General features: G+C 37.1%; 1 protein-coding gene across 3 annotated transcripts in view; it reads left to right on the top strand.

Annotated features, from left to right (window-relative positions):
• Positions 1 to 20,473, top strand: part of LOC139759225 (uncharacterized) — a 39,302-nt gene extending 18,829 nt beyond the window's left edge. For 2 of the 3 annotated variants that reach the window (XM_071681314.1, XM_071681315.1), the window contains exons 6-9: positions 1,333 to 1,398; positions 5,851 to 5,874; positions 19,556 to 19,789; positions 20,107 to 20,473. In XM_071681314.1, the coding sequence (XP_071537415.1) occupies positions 1,333 to 1,398; positions 5,851 to 5,874; positions 19,556 to 19,789; positions 20,107 to 20,310 (528 nt within the window). In that variant the 3' untranslated portion in view covers positions 20,311 to 20,473. The remainder of the gene's footprint in view (positions 1 to 1,332; positions 1,399 to 5,850; positions 5,875 to 19,555; positions 19,790 to 20,106) is intronic. The other variant, XM_071681316.1, reaches the window with a different exon arrangement.
• The last annotated feature ends 191 nt before the right edge of the window (positions 20,474 to 20,664 follow it).

The following is a 20,664-nucleotide window of genomic DNA, read 5'->3' as shown; positions in this document are numbered from 1 at the left end:
ATATATATATATATATATATATATATATATATACATTTTTATTTTTTTATATTTATTATACTTTGTCACTGTCTCCCGCGTTAGCGAGGTAGCGCAAGGAAACAGATGAAAGAATGGCCTAACCCACCCACATACACATGTATATACATACACGTCCACACACAACACATATACATACCTATACATCTCAACGTATACATATATATATACACACAGACATATACATATATACACGTACATAATTCATACTGTCTGCCCTTATTCATTCCCGTCGCCAGCCCACCACACATGAAATGAAAACCCCCTCCCCCGCATGTGCGCGAGGTAGTGCTAGGAAAAGACAGCAAAGGCCACATTCGTTCACACTCAGTCTCTAGCTGTCATGTATAATGCACCGAAACCACAGCCCCCTTTCCACATCAAGGCCCCACAGAACTTTCCATGGTTTACCCCAGACACTTCACATGCCCTGGTTCAATCCATTGACCGCATGTCGACCCGGGTATACCACATTGTTCCAATTCACTCTATTCCTTGCACGCCTTTCACCCTCCTGCATGTTCAGGCCCCGATAACTCAAAATCTTTTTCACTCCATCTTTCCACCTCCAATATGGTCTCCCACTTCTCCTCGTTCCCTCCACCTCAGACACATATATCCTCTTTGTCAATCTTTCCTCACTCATTCTCTTCATGTGACCAAACCATTTCAAAACACCCTCTTTTGCTCTCTCAACCACACTCTTTTTATTACCACACATCTCTCTTACCCTTACATTACTTACTCGATCAAACCACCTCACACCACATATTGTCCTCAAACATCTCATTTCCAGCACATCCACCCTCCTCCACACAACTCTATCTATAGCCCACGCCTCACAACCATATAACATTGTTGGAACCACTATTCCTTCAAACATACCCATTTTTGCTTTCCCAGATAACATTCTCGACCTCCACACATTTTTCAACGCTCCCAGAACATTCGCCCCCTCCCCCACCCTATGATTCACTTCCACCTCCATGGTTCCATCCGCTGCCAAATCCGCTCCCAGATATCTAAAACACTTCACTTCCTCCAGTTTCTCTCCATTCAAACTTACCTCCCAATTGACTTATACATATATTTATATTTCATACAAATTTGCCATTTCCCACATTAGCAAGGTAGCTTTAAAAACAGAGGACTGAGCCTAAGTGGGAAGGTCCTCACTTGGCCCCCTTCTTTTGCTCCTTCTTTTGGAAAAGTAATTTGTATACTAAAACACATAATTTTATCAACTGTATTGTTCACATTATATCATCCTACATAGAAAAAATTCTTCCACAGGTTCACAATGTTGTTGCAAGTTGCTGCCCAAGTCTTGTTACTCTTACCTTCTCTGGGGATTACAAGGTCAGATATCAGTTTATCATAATTCCAATTTCATAAGAAGTATATCCTGAATAAATGATTCAGTTTCCATCAAATCACTAAATACAATCCAAGCATCAGCTAATGAATAGGAAACAAGTGAAATGAATAAATGTAAAGTAATTCTAAAGTTGAAAATCATTAACCCTTTCACTGCAACAGGCCTAATATCTTCTGTACAATCTCTGTGGGAATTATTACATATTCTAAACAGTATCTGTAAAAGCTTGATGTTTCCGTTAACTAGAATATAATTTTCTAAAATGATATACAACTCAACCTGAAGAAACATCGTTTACATGTGCTTTGTGCCCTCTAACATATGATACTCATTGCCAGGTGTATGATATACATCAGGAGAACTGAAAGGCATGTGTAGTGAGATTTCTGTTTTATTGAGTTTGAAAAATTGTAAGGCACTGAAACCTAAAGGTTATTAAGTGACTTTTAGCATGAAAAAGATATCTAAGAACTTAAAAGTAATCTTACTGAATTATGTATTATGACTTCCTTTAAAAGATATCTTAAAACTTAAAACAATTATGTTTTGGCTTCAAGAAAATATAAAAAGCTTGAAACTATTAATAGAGATTTTGGCTTCTTCTAAATTCATTAATGTTTTTAACATAATTGTCTAAAATTTCTCCAGTACTCTCATTTTTCCCATTATTTTAATTCATATATGAGTCTGAGACTCATATATCGTTGGCATTCTATTAGAACAGGTTCCACAGCAATATTGCAATTGCAGGTGTCCCATACTGGGGCAGTCTCCTCTCCATTAAGTGACCATGGTCAACATAGTATGACCCATCCCCAGTCAACAGGGAAGTGCCTCAAATTAGGGCTTCCTTTTGGGGTAGGAACACCATACTTCAACACCTCTCTTTATTAACTGTAGTTCGTTATTCTTTGGGCTTTCAAGTCCCACGTAGGTTGCCATGTATATCTAACAGTTATTTAATCTGCCTTTAAGATTATTGTAAGTTATAACTCCCATTTGTAGATTGCTCAGTACAACTCCTTTAGCTGCAGCATCTGCTGCTTCTTTACTGTAGATACAACATGTCCAGCACACCAGTGTTGCCTGTTATGTGTCATTTTCTTATTCCTTTTGTAAATTATTTCAAGCCTTACTGTGCATCTATGAGAAAACCTGGCTACCACTTTATGTGCAAAAAACAAGACAACACCTTAAAAACTTATTATATTCTCATAAAATTAAAGATATGGATGCAGAAGGATGAATGATGAAAAAAATATAATCCTTTATCTTTATTTTGCCATGGTGGAATATTGACTTCAGCATCAAGGGGCTGCTTAGCCAAGCATGTAGATGTGTAGCAGGGAGAGGAGCAAATATTGCATAATAAGAGAGGAAGGAGGAGAGAGGAGTGGTTAACTTGGCAAAAAATCTCGAAAATGCTGACACAGAAATCTTGTCTCAGTTAATGTACTATGTTGCACTTGATCAAGTACCAACAAATGACATATGCCACAAGTAGAACAATCAAACAGAAAATGTGAGTAATGGGCATAGAGAGATTAAACATTATCAGAGAATATCTATAAAGCTTAACAGACACTCTGCATTAGATTTCTCTTGCACACTACCTGTACCGCCACTAGAGGAAGATGGACTAACAAATGACGTGTGACTTAGGATATCCAAATAAAGAGTGAGCTAGTTTAAGGCTTACTAGCGAGCTTGCACTTTACCAACACTTTTCCTCACACAACACTTTTGTTGCACATCATATGTACCATGGGAAGTATATGGTACTGGGTGACTAGAAAATGGTGATGTACAAGTGTCCATCATGTTGACAGATTCTCCTGAAGACTGAGTGATGTGTGGTTGGTGTGAGGAGGCCTCTGGGACATGATATGGTTTATGAATGCTAAACTTGGATTAGTTTATTAATTACAGTAGCATGGAAATTTTCCATTTCAGATGTGTCACAATACATATGGCACTGACAAATGTATGTTGCAGTTTAAGGGTTAATGAACTTTAAAAATCAATATTAGAACGCTACTTTTTATAATGTTTTTTGGTAATCAATAGCACACAGATTTCTTAGATTGTATTCATTCTGATTTTATTGAGATACCTTATTAATAAAAGCTAATCATTTTGGTATAATTTACAACCATACTTGAGATTCCTGCATTTGCAACAGTATCATATCTGTTATTATGGTGATTGTTTTATGAGGATGATGAAAAATCTAAAATAAAATATTGAACTGGTGATAATTATGTAGTCAGATTCTTTAAAAGTGAAAGTCTACGAGTTAGTTTCTAGAAATCAATAATTAGAGTTTGCAAGAGTGTCATGGGTGCCTATGACTTCTTTAAAAAATTCTACGGATGTCTAAATAAGCACAATTCTCTTATTGTAACAATAAGTATACTGTGTATCTATTTTTCCACATAATTGTTTTGAAAATGGTAAAATTATTTAAGACTTAGAATATTCTTTTCTGTTGGTTTTAATTTTTATTTTATATTATTTTACTAGTGTACAATATAAATCTCACCTTTACATATTTCTAGACTCATGACTTTTTTTAAGTACTGATTTTTTATGAGAAACAGAAAAAATGAATCAGTCATATTGCATTAAGACTGGCATTGTCATTTCATTCAAGTAAGCATTAAGTGAGCTCAACAATCATAAGTTAAATACAAATACAATAAACTAATGTGAACTTGGACTTTTACAACTTATGTTTTGGGAGTGTGAAAAATCTGCAAATAGTGCAGTTTGGAAATGTTGGAAAATATTCCCTGCTTTTGTTTAGTAATTTACTGTGCAAATGTGCTTATATGGATTTTTTTTTTTTTTAACTAGCTAGCACAGTCAGATCTTGAATCACACCTAAATGTATTGGCAAAATGATGCTGTAGTTACAAGAGATAGGTATTTAGGATTGTGACAACAGATGGTTGCCCCTGTTAGTGGGCCTGAGCCCACTGACAGGGCAGGGAAACCATAGAATAATGCCTGGGGTCTGGGCCTGTCAGGAATCCAGAAGGGAGATGAAATCTAAAGATATTACTAAAGTACTTAATCAAATAACAGAAAAGATTTTTATTTTCTTAATAGAGATTAATCATTCTTTATAGATTATCATTTGTTGCCATCTTGCTGGTCACATGGGGCCCCACAGCCCTCATGGCCTTGGGGTGGCCATAAGCCAACCCTTCCCCAGGGCATGCATCAGCTCTCAGCAGCCCTGGACAGGTTCCAGCTGTAGTCAGATATGTGGTTACTGAAATTCAACCTAGCCAAAAGCAGTGATGATGGAACACATATAACTGAGACCAGATCATGACTCACATGAAAGGAGACAAATTACAGGAGTGAAAAGTATGTTAAGGGCAAGGGGACTGACATAGTACATAGCATGTCAGCAGACCACCATATTCATTTAATTGTAAAGAAAGTAAATAACAAATAAGAACTAAATTTCAAGAACATGGACAAGATGTTCAGAAGCATATTCACAGCATATACCGACCCCAGTCAAATTATGCATTGCTAGTTCTGATTAGCAGTTTTCCTAAAGAATACTTAGTAGTGAGCAAAAATGGTTGTACCTAAAGTAAGAGAGTTAGAGAAGAGGTAGCAGCCACACAGCTGACCATGCTAGATGAGATTGAAGAGAGGAGATCTGATTATAACTTCCAAGTTTCTATGGCAATTTTATTATAATCAAATTGCCATAGAAACTTTTGATATTGGAAGACAATAGGAAAGTAGCAGAATAAAAGTCAGAAAAGATGAAGAAATTCTTCTACGATAATACATTCATGAATGAATGGAACAAGTGAGGAAATAATGAAATGTATTAACATTTCTGTTAAAAGGCCACATACTTATAGTTTCAGATGTGGCCAAGAAGTACCATATGGCATAAAATGCAACAGAATATGAACTGATAATATTGGAAAATAAAGTTCATGGGTAAATAATGAATAGACAGATAATTGCTTACCTATCTGATCTTTCACAGGTCACTTATATGGATGCTAAATTACAGCTAATTTTGTATGTGCATGAATTTACAGTACAAGCAGATTGTAAAGAAACAAGCTCCAAAGCCCATTCTTGAATTGATAATCTGCTGTCATGGTTCTTATTGTACTTTTATGCTGATTATTTTTGTAAGATGCACATAAGTAGCTGTTAATTTGGTGGATAATAGAAACACTGAACACAGAGCAAAGAATGTTTATGTATAAGACTAGCTGTAACTCAGTAAAAGTATTTGTTACCGACAGTCCTAGCCAGTTACAGAATGTCTAATGAGAAGTTTAGAGGAATTTGTTTGCTAAGTAAGCAAGTTTCTCTCTTTACTAGTATTGTTTTCCAATTTATCTCAGGGAAAGATTCACCTTTTCTAATGATGATGATTATTTGGATAGACAGATGCAGAGCGACCAGATCGGGTAAGCATTTGGGCACTAACATTCTTAGTACGAGATTATATATTGGAGCTATAACATCAATGGCTCCCCCTCTGTACTCACTCCTTATGAAAATATCCTCACTTGAGAGTGATAGGGAAGTTTTACACTAATGGTGTATTAACATGAACCTTTTCAACTGATCTGTAAGTAATTTTCTTTTTTGAATGCTTCATGGCATATTTATTTTGCTTTGTACTTTTTATTTTATAGGTATATCTTTTGTCCACTCTTACTCTAATTTCCTTCTTGGACTGATTGACTCAATCAAATTTCACTACATATTCCTTTTTACAGTATAAATCATCCTTCCTGATTGCCACATCATAGTACTTTTTGTATAACAAGGTACAATATGTCCCCAAGTTCTTTTCAAACTGACATCATAATTATTACTGCTTCATAATTCATATTTACTCTTCAGACTTTATACCCAAATCATACTGAATATCCATAATAATCATCTTTCATTTTTCATAATCAATACATTGTGATCCTATGACTAGTAAAATTCTATTTTCACTCTTTCTAACGAAGTATTTATGTTGGACCATTTGCAATAATTTATTCAGGTAATTTTTCTTCGCATCTCATATCATTCAATTCAACATTCTGTATCTCAAGATAATTTCTTTTTCATGTACAAACTGTTTTATATGGTCATTATACCAATCCTAACACATGAAAATATCCACTGTACCATCAGCTTTCGACAAACTTCAGTAATTTATCCTAAAAATCTATTTTCATTAATCTCCTCTCACAGTTCAAAGTTAATGACTTTCATGTGTGTCCTACCTCATACACATTCATTAAACAAGCACAAATGCATAAAATATGCATTTGTGTTTTATATTTTATTATATTTTGTCGCTTTCTCCCACATTAGCGAGGTAACGCAAGGAAACAGACAAAAGAATGGTCCAACCCACCCACATACACATGTATATACATACATGCACATATACATACCTATACATTTCAGTGTATACATACACAGACATATACATATATACACATGTACATATTCATACTTGCTGCCTTCATTCATTTCCATCGCCACCCCGCCACACAGGAATTGGCACCCCAGTTCCCCCCGCGTGCATAAGGTAGCACTAGGAAAGGACAACAAAGGCCACATTCGTTCACACTCAGTCTTTAGCTGTCATGTGTAATGCACTGAAACCACAGCTCCCTTTCCACATCTAGGCCCCACAAAACTTTCCATTGTTTACCCCAAATGCTTCACAAGCCCTAATTCAATCCATTGACCACTTTTGAATATGCCTTTAAATAATTTTCTGTTCTCCATACTGATGATATATCCATCTTGACTGCAGAAGCTTCTGTATATCCTGTGCACTTTTACGATACAGTTTTCATAAGGATGCATTATTTACTGTCTCCAGTAAATAACATGCGCTCCATACATCTTTGCACACTTCTGGTTGATGATTCTCTAATATATATATTTGCTCACAGCATACCTTATCTTTGGTATTCCTTTGAATCTCTTTCCATTCATTTCACTCATACAGTATATTAAGGAATTCATTTATAGTTATTCCTTTTTCATAAATCCAAAATGTCAAGTAATTTCTTTGACTACTTGTTTCATAATACAGTGGAGTCGCAATTAATTCATGACATTCAAATTCGCGGATACCTCGATTATACTTTTTCATATTTTGCGGTCAGATTTTCATCATTTATGGCCAAGTAGTGGCAGCTGCAGTGTATGACTCTCTAGGTCAGTGCAACTGGTGGCCAAGTTCCCACTTCAGCTTAGAAAGGATTCTCAAAGCATCCTCAACCAATGGTTCAAATTCAGTATATTCCATTACCAAATTCAAGGAAATCTGGTAATGAAAAATATAGTTGGTAAAAAAATATTGTTTGGTAATGATGATGTGCTGTAAGGACCTGCATATCATGTACAAAATGTTTGATAAATTCTCTGCTGAATCATATGATTGTACACCAGAAGGGAAAGTGGAGGACTAAATTACCAGTGATTCTGCATCAAAAGATTCAAAACATGCCATTCGTATCATGTAAGTTAAAGTATTATTCTTTTTTCCTATCTTGTATTTGTTGATGAATTATGTATTATATTTACTGTTTATTAAAGCAGTTTTGGAACAATCTGTGCATATTATTTGGCCTCCAGAACCTAATCAATTACTTCCATTTAAATCTATTAAACCAAAATTTGCGCTTTGATAATTCACAGAGACTTCTGGTTTCTAACCCTTGAATTATGGCGACTCCTCTGTACAGCATCGAAATTTCTTCAAATCTCCTATCTTCAGATTTCCTCTTGACTAATTTTCTACTTGCTCAGGTGCATATCCAGGACTGGGTTTGGGGATTATGAAATCAGTAAAATAATGAAAATCTCAGAACAAGACTGTTATGTAAGAATGCTGTATCACTTTGAGAACTTAAGAGTTTGAAGTTATTTGGATGTTAAAATCAATCACTAACATAAGCAAAATTGTGAAAAAAGATTTAATACAGCTATTATAAGATTTATTATAAGACTGAAAACCAGTTCTGAATCAATATGTTTATACTTGATAACATAAATCAAATGAGAGTAAGAATAAGTTTTTTGTTGTTGAAACAAATGCTTTTGGAGTAAAAACAATTTCACTACAATAAACTTACCACTATTCTGGGAAGATGGTGAAACTGTTATCATTATTAGCAAGAACCCTAAAAGTGGAAGTGAGTCAGAGGGTAGGGGAGGGGGTGAAGCTTCTGGAAGCGATGAAGATTGTGTGGAAAGAGAGAGAATGTTATCTCGAAGAGCAAAAGTGGATATGTTTGAAGAAATAGTTGTCTTGTGTAATGCACCAAAACCACAGCTCCCTATCCGCATCCAGGCCCCACAAACCTTTCAGAGATTTATCCCAGACATTTCACATGCCCTGGTTCAGTCCTCTGACAGCAAAGTGACCCCTGTATACAACATGGTTTCAATTCAATCTATTCTGTACATGCCTTCCACCCTCCTGCATGTTCAGGCCCCTATCACTCAAAATCTTTTTCCCTCCATCCTTCAACTTCCAATTTGGTCTCCTGGTTCTCCTTGTTCCCTCCACTTCTGACACAAATATCCTCTTTGCTAACCTATCCTCACTCATTCTCTCCATACATCCAAACCATTTCAACACACCCCCTTCTGCTCTCTCAACCACACTCTTTTATTTCCACACATCTCTCTTACCCTTTCATTACTTAATCAAACTACCTCACACCTCATATTGTCCTTAAACATTTCATTTCCAACACATCCACCCTCCTCCGTATAACCCTATCTATATCCCATGCCTCACAACCACAATTCCTTCAAACATTCCCATTTCTGCTCTCCGAGATAATGTTCTCTCTTTCCACACATTCTTCATTGCTCCCAGAACATTTGCCCCCTCCACCACCCTGTGACTCACTTCTGCTTCTATGGTTCCATTTACTCCTAAGTCCACTCCTAGATATCTAAAATAGTTCACTTCCTCCAATTTTTCTCCATTCAATCTTACATCCCAACTAACATGTCCCTCAACCCTGCTGAACCTAATAACCTTGTTCTTATTCACATTTACTCTCAACTTTCTCCTTTCACACACTTTCCCAAACTCATAAGCACATATATATACATAATTTCTAAGAGCCCACAGGCAAAATGAAACACAATATGTTTCCAAGTGCACTTTCGTGTAATAATCACATCATCAGGGAGACACAAGAGAGAAATATAACAGTCAGATGATATACAACGAAGAGACATAGCTAGAATGCCATTTGGTAAACATGCGATTGTCCAAGACCTGGACAATCGTCTTGGACAATCGCATGTTTACCAAATGGCGTCCTAGCTACGTCTCTTCGTTGTATATCAACTGACTGTTATATTTCTCTCTTGTATCTCCCCTGATGATGTGATTATTACATGAGTGCACTTGGGAACTTAATGTGTTTCATTTTCCCCGTGGACTCTTAGGAATATACTTGATCATGTGCAAAATTGTGATCCTTTCCAATATAAACATAAATGCCCGTATACACATATAAACATATATGCACAAATATTCATACATATTTCCTTTTCAAGGAATGAAAAGGATTATAATAATTGCAAGGATATATAAATCATCATTATCATGAAGAGAGTTTCCTGTATTGTATATCAAATGTATAGCTCAAAAGGGAGTGCTGACTGCCCCTCTCCCCAGCTGGATACACCCCTGTATATTTTAGATATATAGTGCACTTGTGAATGGAGACATTAATCCCATAAAACGTATCGTGTGTATAAAGTTCAAAAGAGGCACTTTTGTACATGTGGAAGTTCAAGTTAAACTTTAACATACTGGGCGTGGATTGAGGATACAAACAAGTGATTTCAGAGACTTTATGCACCAGATCTACTCTGTGATACTGTGAAAGGATTTAATGATGACAGGTAAATGCAGTCACTCTGCAAGTCTATTTTCCATGCATCTGTTCCACAATATCTGCTTAATGCATTGTACAAATAATTAGCCCATTGTAATCTCTTTATAAGTCCATTCATCCACATTTTTTCACATGAATTCCCTTCTTGAAAAAAAAATGAATAAAAAATAATTTTTTTTTTTTTTTTTGCTTTGTCGCTGTCTCCCGCGTTTGTGAGGTAGCGCAAGGAAACAGACGAAAGAAATGGCCCAACCCACCCCCATACACATGTATATACATACGTCCACACACGCAAATATACATACCTACACAGCTTTCCATGGTTTACCCCAGACGCTTCACATGCCTTGATTCAATCCACTGACAGCATGTCAACCCCGGTATACCACATCGCTCCAATTCACTCTATTCCTTGCCCTCCTTTCACCCTCCTGCATGTTCAGGCCCCGATCACACAAAATCTTTTTCACTCCATCTTTCCACCTCCAATTTGGTCTCCCTCTTCTCCTCGTTCCCTCCACCTCCGACACATATATTCTCTTGGTCAATCTTTCCTCACTCATTCTCTCCATGTGCCCAAACCATTTCAAAACACCCTCTTCTGCTCTCTCAACCACGCTCTTTTTATTTCCACACATCTCTCTTACCCTTACGTTACTTACTCGATCAAACCACCTCACACCACATATTGTCCTCAAACATCTCATTTCCAGCACATCCATCCTCCTGCGCACAACTCTATCCATAGCCCACGTCTCGCAACCATACAACATTGTTGGAACCACTATTCCTTCAAACATACCCATTTTTGCTTTCCGAGATAATGTTCTCGACTTCCACACATTCTTCAAGGCTCCCAGAATTTTCGCCCCCTCCCCCACCCTATGATCCACTTCCGCTTCCATGGTTCCATCCGCTGCCAGATCCACTCCCAGATATCTAAAACACTTCACTTCCTCCAGTTTTTCTCCATTCAAACTCACCTCCCAATTGACTTGACCCTCAACCCTACTGTACCTAATAACCTTGCTCTTATTCACATTTACTCTTAAAATAAAATAAAAAAATAAAAATCAAATTTTTACCGATGCCTATAATACTTTCAGGTTTTTATTTTCAACATATTCACATTCAAAATCTACACTCCATTTCAGTCATTCAGCCTTGGTTCACTGATCTATTCAGCTACTGCTTCACTCTACATTCTAATGTCTTAATCTGGCAATTTAGAGGATACTAGTATTCAACAAAATCCCCAGCACACTGATCTTCTGTGTAATCATCTGTGTAAGCTCAGGAAAAAGAAAATCTGCTTGTGAAATCTTCAAATCTTGCAAACCTAAATACAAAATCTCTAACCTCTCCACTAAGCCTCTTGCCTAAAGCTCACTCATCCGAGTTTTGATCCTCCAAGTACATCCAAACCAGTCCCTACAATTGATAAAATGGAATACCTACCCTCTCCTGAAGTTTCAAACTCACTGCAGCAAGATGTCTCTCCTGTTAACTCATCTCCAAATTCAGCTGGGTCAGGTACTTTCACAAGCACTTCACTTAAGTAATCACTTATTGTTACCTTAATCTACATGTACATTTTGGCATCAGAAACAAAGAAGAACTCTTGGTAAGTACAGTAAATAATTACAATCATAATTTTGTTTGGTTAAACTCTAAAAGCAATGATTAATTCAGTCTACTATCAGGAATCCTTGACATTATCAATACCCAAATTCCAGAAAATTGCAATACCCAAGGTTGTTGGGTTTAAGACAGTTTTAAGACATTAGGAGGGTATCAGTGATACCCTTTGGTCCTCTGACTTCATACACATATCACACCTCAATCGCTAACAATTATGCTAGGAATTTTCCTTCTCATTTTCATCCATACCCTTTATCCAGCTTATACTTCAATTTCATGTTCATATTTTGGCTCTTCTTTTTCAGGCATAGTATTTAAATAATTTTTCATAGTACAGGTATGCCATCAGTAATCAAATATTTTTTTTTTTCCTTGAAGATACTATTTAAAGATGGATGGCTTGTTTTATAAGGTAGCATGGTATTACTGAATCATTTTATGTCAAAATAATCCTGCAAGAGTGCTAGCTTAATCAACAAATTAAGTGGTGTTGAAATATTGCATATTGTGCAAAGTATTATTCACACTTTATGGTAGAAGCATTAAAAAATAGCTAACATGTATTATACCCAGCAGTTAACTATGTGGTTGGAACACAATGGCTGTGTGATGTTCTAATAATTCATTACAATCAGTATATTGTTAACAAGCACTGAAGAGTACCATAACACTCATGAATCGTACAAGTTATGGACATCTTCATGTAATTATAACCTCTCAGAACTATATTAAGAATAAGACTTTATGAGACTTCAAAGATAAACAATGAATACTGAGTGACATTATTATCAAAATTATTATTCATATAGGTGTATGTCATAGGCCCTTCAAAAAGAAGTTTGGATGTTTTGGAAATGAACTCTTGATGATAACATATGATGTAAAGAGAATTGATAAAATAAGAAGTTATAGTACAAGAGAGAAGTGCAGTAATATCTAAATATGATTAGGAGAGCTGAACAGAATGTGCTGAGGATGAATGAAAAGAGACAGATGATGAGGATGTGTGTCAAGTGGAGGGAGCAAGGGGAAAGGGTGCCAACCTATAAGTACCTACAAGATTTTACCACAGCAGCATGGTTAGCACATTGTGCTAACCACTTGTATACTGAAGAATGAAAAGGAGATGGAAGAAGTTGAAAGAGGCTTCGAGTCATCAGGGGCAGAAGATACTAGCACATGATTTTAGTACATTATAAATGACAGTTTGAGATTGGATGTATATAAGTTTGGTCAATACTCATTTGCTCCTGATGCTAAGGAGGGATAGGCAGTTCAGTATAAAACCTGAAATTTTGAAAAATATGTATTATTATTATTATGGGGATAGGGGAGAAAGAATACTTCCCAAGTATTCCCCAAGTGTCATAGAAGGTGACTAAAGGGGGTGCAAGTGGGGGGCTGGAAACCTTCCTGTCCTTGTATTTCAATTTCTAAAAGGGAAAATAGAAGGAGTCAAGCAGGGAGTGCTCATCCCCCCAAAGGCTCAGATTTGGGTGTCTGAATGTGTGTGGATGTAACAAAGATGAAAAAAAAGGAGAGATAGGTAGTATGTTTAAGGAAAGAAACCTGGATGAACGTTCTGGCTCTGAGTGAAATGAAGCTCAAGGGTAAAGGGGAAGAGTGGTTTGGAAAAGTCTTGGGAGTAAAGTAAGGGGTTGGTGAGAGAACAAGAGCTAAGGAAGGAGTAGCACTATTCCTGAAGCAGGATTTGTGGGTGTGTGATAAGTGTAGCACTATTCCTGAAGCAGGATTTGTGGGTGTGTGATAAGTGTAAGAAAGTAATTTCTAGACTGAAGTGGGTAAAAGTGAAAGTGGATGGAGAGAGATGGGTAATTATTGGTGCTTATGCACCTGTTTATGAGAACAAAGATCAAGAGAGTCAAGTATTTTGGGAGCAGCTGAGTGAGTGTGTCAGTGATTTTGATGCACGAGACTGGGGTACTAGTGATGGGAGATTTAAATGAGGTGAGTAATGTGGCAGTTAAGGGTATAACTGGTGTACATAGGGTATTCAGTGTTAAGAATGGAAATGGTGAAGAGCTTGTGGATTTGTGCTGAAAAAAGACTGGCAACTGGGAATACCTGGTTTAAAAAGAGATATACATAAGTATACGTATGTGAGGAAGAGAAATGGTCAAGGGGCATTATTAGATTGCATGTTAATTGATAGGCGTGTAAAAGAGAGACTTTTGGATATCAATGTGCTGAGAGGGGCAGCTGGAAGGATGTCTGATCACTATCTTGTGGAGGGAAAGGTGAAGATTTGTAGAGGTTTTCAAAGAAGAGAGAATGTTGGGGAGAAGAGAGTGGTGAAAGTAAGTGAGCTTGGAAAGGAGATTTGTGTGAAGAAGTACCAGGAGAGATTGTGTAGAATGGCAAAAGGTGAGAGAAAATGATGTGAGTGGAGTGGGTCAGGAAGGAGATATATTTAGGGTAGCAAGTTGGCATGTGCAAAAGACCAATGTGGCATGTGGGAGGTGGGCAGATTAGAAAGAGTAGTGAGTGGTGGGATGAAGAAGTAAAGCTGTAAGTGAAAGAAAAAAAAGAGCCATTTGGAAGGAGTGCAAATGATAAAAGAAAGCAGCAGGAGGTCAAGAGGAAGGTGCAAGGGTTGAAAAAATGAGAATTGGGGTGAGAGAGTATCATTAACCTTTAGGGAGAATAAGATGTTTTGGAAGGAGGTAAATAGTGTGCATAAGACAAGAGAACAAGTGGGAACATCAGTGAAGTAATAAGCAATAACAAGTGGTGATGAAGTGAGAAGGAGATTAAGTGAGTATTTTGAAGGTTTGTTGAATGTGTTTGATGATAAAGTGTCAGATGTAGGGTGATTTGGTTGGGGTGATGTGCAAAGTGAGAGGGTCAGGGAGAGTGGTTTGGTAAAGAGAAAAGAGGTAGTGAAAGCTCTGCAGAAAAAGATATCCAACAAGGCAGTGGGTTTGGGTGGTACTGCAGTAGAGTTTATTAAGAAAGGGGGTGACTGTGTTGTTGATTGGTTGGTAAGGATATTCACTGTATGTATGGACCATGGTGAAGTGCCTGAGGATTGGCAGAATGCATGCATAATGCCATTGCACAAAGGCAAAGGGGATAAAGGTGAGTGTTCATACTACAGAGGCATAAGTTTGTTGAATATTCCTGGAGAATTGTATGGGATGGTATTGACTGAGAGGGTGAAGGCATGCACAAAGTATCAGGTTGGCAAAGAGCATTGTGGTTTCAGAAGTGGTAGGGGATTTGTGGATCAGGTGTTTGCTTTGAAGAATGTGTGTGAGAAATACTTAAAAAACAGATGGATTTGTATGTAGCATTTATGTACCTGGAGAAGCCATATGATTGGGGTGATAAAGATGCTCTTCGGAAGGTCTTAAGAGTATATGGTATGGGAGGTAAGCTGCTAGAAGCAGTGAAAAGTTATTACCAAGGATGTAAGGCATGTGTGCGAGTAGGAGGAGAGGAGAGTGATTGGTTCCCAGAATAGGTTAGTCTACGGCCAGGGTGTGTGATGGTTGTTTCATTTGTTTATGGATGGGGTGGTTAGGGAGGTAAATGCAAAAGTGTTGAAGAGAGGGTTATGTATGTAGTCTGTTGGGAATGACAGGGCCTGGGAAGTAAGTCAGTTGTTGTTTGCCGATTTTAAGCTTTGGTGGCTAATTCAAGTGAGAAACGGCAGAAGTTGGTCACTGAGTTTGGAAAAGTTTGTGAAAGGAGAAGGTTGTGAGGAAATGTGAATAAGAGCAAGGTTATCAGGTTCAGTAGGGTTGAGGGACAAGTTAATTGGGATGTGAGTTTGAATGGAGAAAAATTGGAGGAAGTTAAGTGTTTTAGATATCTGGGAGTGGAACCATGGAAGTGGAGGTGACTCACAAGGTGGGGGAGGGGGCAAAGGTTCTGGGAGAAATGAAGAATGTGTGGAAGGTGAGAATGTTATCTCGGAAAGCAAAAATGGGTATAGTTCACATGCTCAAGTCCTCTCCTTTTACAGCTGCATTTAACTTTATTTCTTTATGTGCTCAAGCACTCTCATCATTAGCTTTAGGTCCATTTTAATAGTTCTTTGTATCATACCTCTCACTATTTGACTTGAGTGCATTATTGTATGAACCAAATGGGGGTGAAGGTCCTGGATGCATTATGAACTGTGTGGAAGGAGTCAGTCTCTATCAGAGCAAAGATGGGTGTGTTTGAAGGTATAGTGCTCTTGTCAGTGTTGCATGGATGTGAATCTTAGGCCTTCAATGCAGAGGAAAGGAAAAAGGTGACATTGCTGGAAATTAAATGCTTATGGACAATATGTGATGTGAGATCAAACTGATCATGTAAGGAATGACAGAGTAAGAAAGAGCTGTAGTAGTTAGCGCAGTTTGAATGAGAGAACTGACCATGGTGTGCTGAAATGTGTTGGGCATATGAAGAGAAAGATCAATGAGGGGGAAATGCAGTCAAAAGCGGAGGATGGGGGATATCAAGGAGACAGAAGGAAGGAGCAAACAAAGCCCTGGGGTATCACAGCTTGTATATTCAAAAGGGTGAGAGATAAACTTAGAATAAATTGGAATGACATGGTATGTGGGGGATGACATGCTGTCAGTGGGCCACAGCAAGGCTACGAAGTGGTCAAGGTAAACTTGGGAAGAGTCTGTGTGGACTGACTTGATGGTAGGCTCATATGGCTCTGGTACATTATACTCAACATCTAAAGAATGGATGTGTGCAAATGAGGCAATTTCTATTTCTTCTTGATGCTACCTTACAAAAACATAAGTGATTGTGTACAAATATATTATAATTTCTTTTCTTTCATGACTGTTCACAGTTCCAGTGTTACTGACGTCGTGCCAGGAACAGAAACAGAAAAGACCTCATTCGTTCACATCCATTCTCTACTTGTCATGTGTAATGCACTAAAACCACTGACCCTTACTCACAACTAGGCTCCACAGGCCTTTCTGCAGCTTTATATGCCCTAATTCAGTCCACAGACAGCATGTCCTCCCCTTTACCCTACATTGCTCCAATTTATTTATCCCGTGGATACCTTTCACCCCCCTGCATGTTCAGCCCCAAGCACTCAAAATCTTATTCACTCCATACTTTCATCTCCAATTCAGCCTCCCCTTTCTACTTGTCCCCTCTACTTCTAACACATACATCCTCTTTGTCAACCTTGCCTTACTCATTCTCTCCATATGTCCAAACCATTTCAGCACAATATCTTCAGCTCTCTCAACCATATTCTTCTTACCACCACACCTCTCTCTTACCCAGTCATTACTCACTTTATCAACCCATCTCCCACCAAATATTACCCTCAAACATTTAACTTCCAATACACTCACCCTCTTCCATACAATCTCATCTATAATCTATGACTTGCATCCACACATCATCATCATCAGGACTAATGTACCCTCAAACATATCCATTTTTGCCCTCCTAGATAGAGATTTCTCTTTCCACATACTACTCTATGCTCCCAGAACCTTTGCCCTCTCATCCACCCTGTGACTCACATCATCTTCCATGGTTTCATTTGCTGTTGTGTCCACTCCCAAGTATCTAAAATATTTCACTTCCTCTGAGTTTTCTACATTCAAACTCATTCCTATTCTAACTTGTCTCTTTGCACTACAACCCTAATAAACTCCTCACTGCTTCTAGTTGCTTTCCTCCCACACCATATATTCATAACACCTTCCACAAAGCACCTCTATCAACCATCATATTCTTTCTCCAGATTTTCAAAGGCTCCTGTCACAGAACAGACTCTCCAAAGGGGCCATACCTTGATTGTAACATGAAAAAGGTTAAAAGTTGAAGAATAAAGTTAGAATTTTTAAGTATATGGAAAACTTACCTTGTAAAAAGGAGAAGGTTATAATAGGGAAAACAAAGTTTCAAAGCTTAGCCATGTAGTAAAGAAACAGACATCACAATGGCCTATCCTGGACTTGCCATCGGTTGCACAATAATTACATGACACAGTCACTTTTTATATATGGGGTGATCTAGCTAATTGTGGAGGCACACAAGCAGGCAGCTCTTGAAAAGAAAAATTAATAATAATATCTACAAAAGGGGAAACGTAACCAACAAGAAAAGTAAATAAGTTTTAAGAGCATACCAGCAGAGTTGAAAAGTTGAAATGATTTAGACTAGACTCTGTCAAGTGACAAGGTACAGCTAAAACAGCCTTAGAAATAAGAGCAATACTCCATGCAAGCATGATTCAATAACCGGAGTAAATGCTTAGGAGAGAAGAATTTTCCAGAAATGATCAAGGCTCAATGTTTTAAAGATGAAAACTCAGCTATTTGCATGATACTGAGTTTCCATGATAAGCGAGATGTTAACATGATGTGAAGTATGTTCAACATGAGTATTGGGAGTTACAGATTTATCAGAAAAAAAAAAAAAAAGGAGAAAGTCACGAGGAAAAAAGTATAAAGATATTGGATTTTATAGTTATACAATTTGAGTAAGTTATTCTTACATCGATGAATAATTGCTTCCAAAGCTGAGTTTACAGACTGTTGTGATAAAATGTACATTAAAAAATACATAAGATACGAAATTTGAAATCAATGGAGCAATGCAAAGCTGAGTAACCATTAAAACTAGGTTACTGGTCGAAGAAATAAAATTTTTGATGAAAAAGAGGAAAAACATAAGTATTAGTGAAATCATTATAATACTGCTGCAGTACAATATAAATATTTAATGTTACAGAAACTTACATATAGGGTGAATATCTTAAAAAAAAGAATCATATAATAGTATATATCCATGCATTCTGAAAGGTATGCAAGGGAGGCATATACGAACAGGGAAACTGGAGACTTTTGCTGGTGCTACCCCTGTTGGGAGTTCCCAGATGGAATGAACATCAGACAGTATATGTCACTCCTGTGTGTCATAAACAAGTTCCAACAAGTTCTTATGAGCTGTAAGACTGCTAATACATATCAAAATACTTGAGTTAGGGGTCCATTAACTATTAGGTTCCAGATATATGAATATCTTAATTTCTATGACAAATTAAAATGTAACTTTGTCATTCAGGCTTCAGACTTGGAAAATATCTTTTAAGTAAAAAAAAAAAACTACCACATACTTAACTCAATGGTGTGACATGAAAAGATTAATCTCTACTAAAGATTTCCATCCTAAATACTCACCAATTTATGACTATGATATTCTTTTGAATATTCCATGTGAAATTCATAATCTTGTATACAATTTGATTTGATTTTGACTTCAGAAAGGTCTTTCAGACTCAATGAAAGTAAAGAGTACAACTAAATGGCCTAGGAACAAACCCAGTGCAATGTTCGCAAAGTGTTCTTGTCCATGATAAGACTAGAAGTAGCTCATCTTTTTAGGATATAATGAAAAGCATGTCAGCTCAGCATACGTTCAAACTTAAGTTCTCAATTTTCATACTCATCCAAAGATAGCAAAATATAACAATAAATGAATGTTGACGTTTGAAGAGATACGTAATCCTTCAACATTCAAATTTGTAATGTACATAATTATAGCCATTATTCATTCACAGGCTCGACACAGTTTGGAAGAGTGTGATGATCGGCTAGACTTTGGAATTCTAGCTCCAGCTCATCCAAACTTAAAACACTTGAAGTTGATTGGAGTGGTCAGTGACCAACGTCTACGCTTCATTTTGAACCACACTCCTGCGCTACACACCTTACGCATGGATGGGGAACTGGAATGGCTGCATGATGCTACTTTTACTGCTGTCCTGGAGACAAATCCATTACCAAATTTAGAAGTGAGATTTTCTTTTGTTAAATTTCTTTACTGAATCACCACAGGTATTTCTAAACTTTTACCGTATTTCGTCAGTTCCTTCTCCTAAAGACTGATGATTTTCTGTAGTCATACTTTTGAATATGGTGCTCAGCCATACATTCTCAGAAACCACAAAATCCTTTCAGAGGTAACCATATTATTATTATTTTTTTTCTGTGCTGCTACTTCTATCTTATATCATGTAAGCAGTGATTGCCATACTTGATGAAGCATCCTTAATCTTATGGTCATATCTTGGTCATAAAAATTTAGTGAAAATTGTCACTCACTTTTCAGGAAATATGGTTTAACGTTTCAACAACGGTGACTCTGGACACAGTTCGTCTCCTGCTAAAGCAAGATAACTCCCTCAGGTGTATAGGCAGATTGTGCCATATGGGTGGTGCAACCATGGCGGAATATCAAGAGCTTCTTACTGAAGTTCGTCAACATAACTTAGACATAAAACTAATATGGGTCACTGATGAACGTGTTAAGTAATCAACCTTAGTGAGAGCTGGATAAAATTAAGTGTATTTCATTGCTCTTTTCTTATTAATTACTACTTAATTAAAAACTAATACAACCACCACCATTATAGCTGTTCCTGAAATGTAATTTGAAAGATAAGGAAATAAAGCCTAACATATACAAATTTTGAAAATGAGTGTATGTTAACTGTTTACCTTCTAGTAAGATATGTCTCATTCAAAAAACAATCAGTGCATGACTGACAATCTATTCACTTCCAAGGAGTATTTGAGTAAATTTTACAGTTGTAAAATTCATGAAAACATCTGACACATAAGACTAAGAATGATTTAAGCTGTTCAAGATATCAGACAGCGAGACCTT

This window comes from Panulirus ornatus, chromosome 32 (genome assembly GCF_036320965.1).
Source record: "Panulirus ornatus isolate Po-2019 chromosome 32, ASM3632096v1, whole genome shotgun sequence".
Taxonomy (NCBI): domain Eukaryota; kingdom Metazoa; phylum Arthropoda; class Malacostraca; order Decapoda; family Palinuridae; genus Panulirus; species Panulirus ornatus.
The sequence above is the reverse complement of the archived record's forward strand: the minus strand, read 5'-3'. Positions and strand labels throughout refer to the sequence as shown.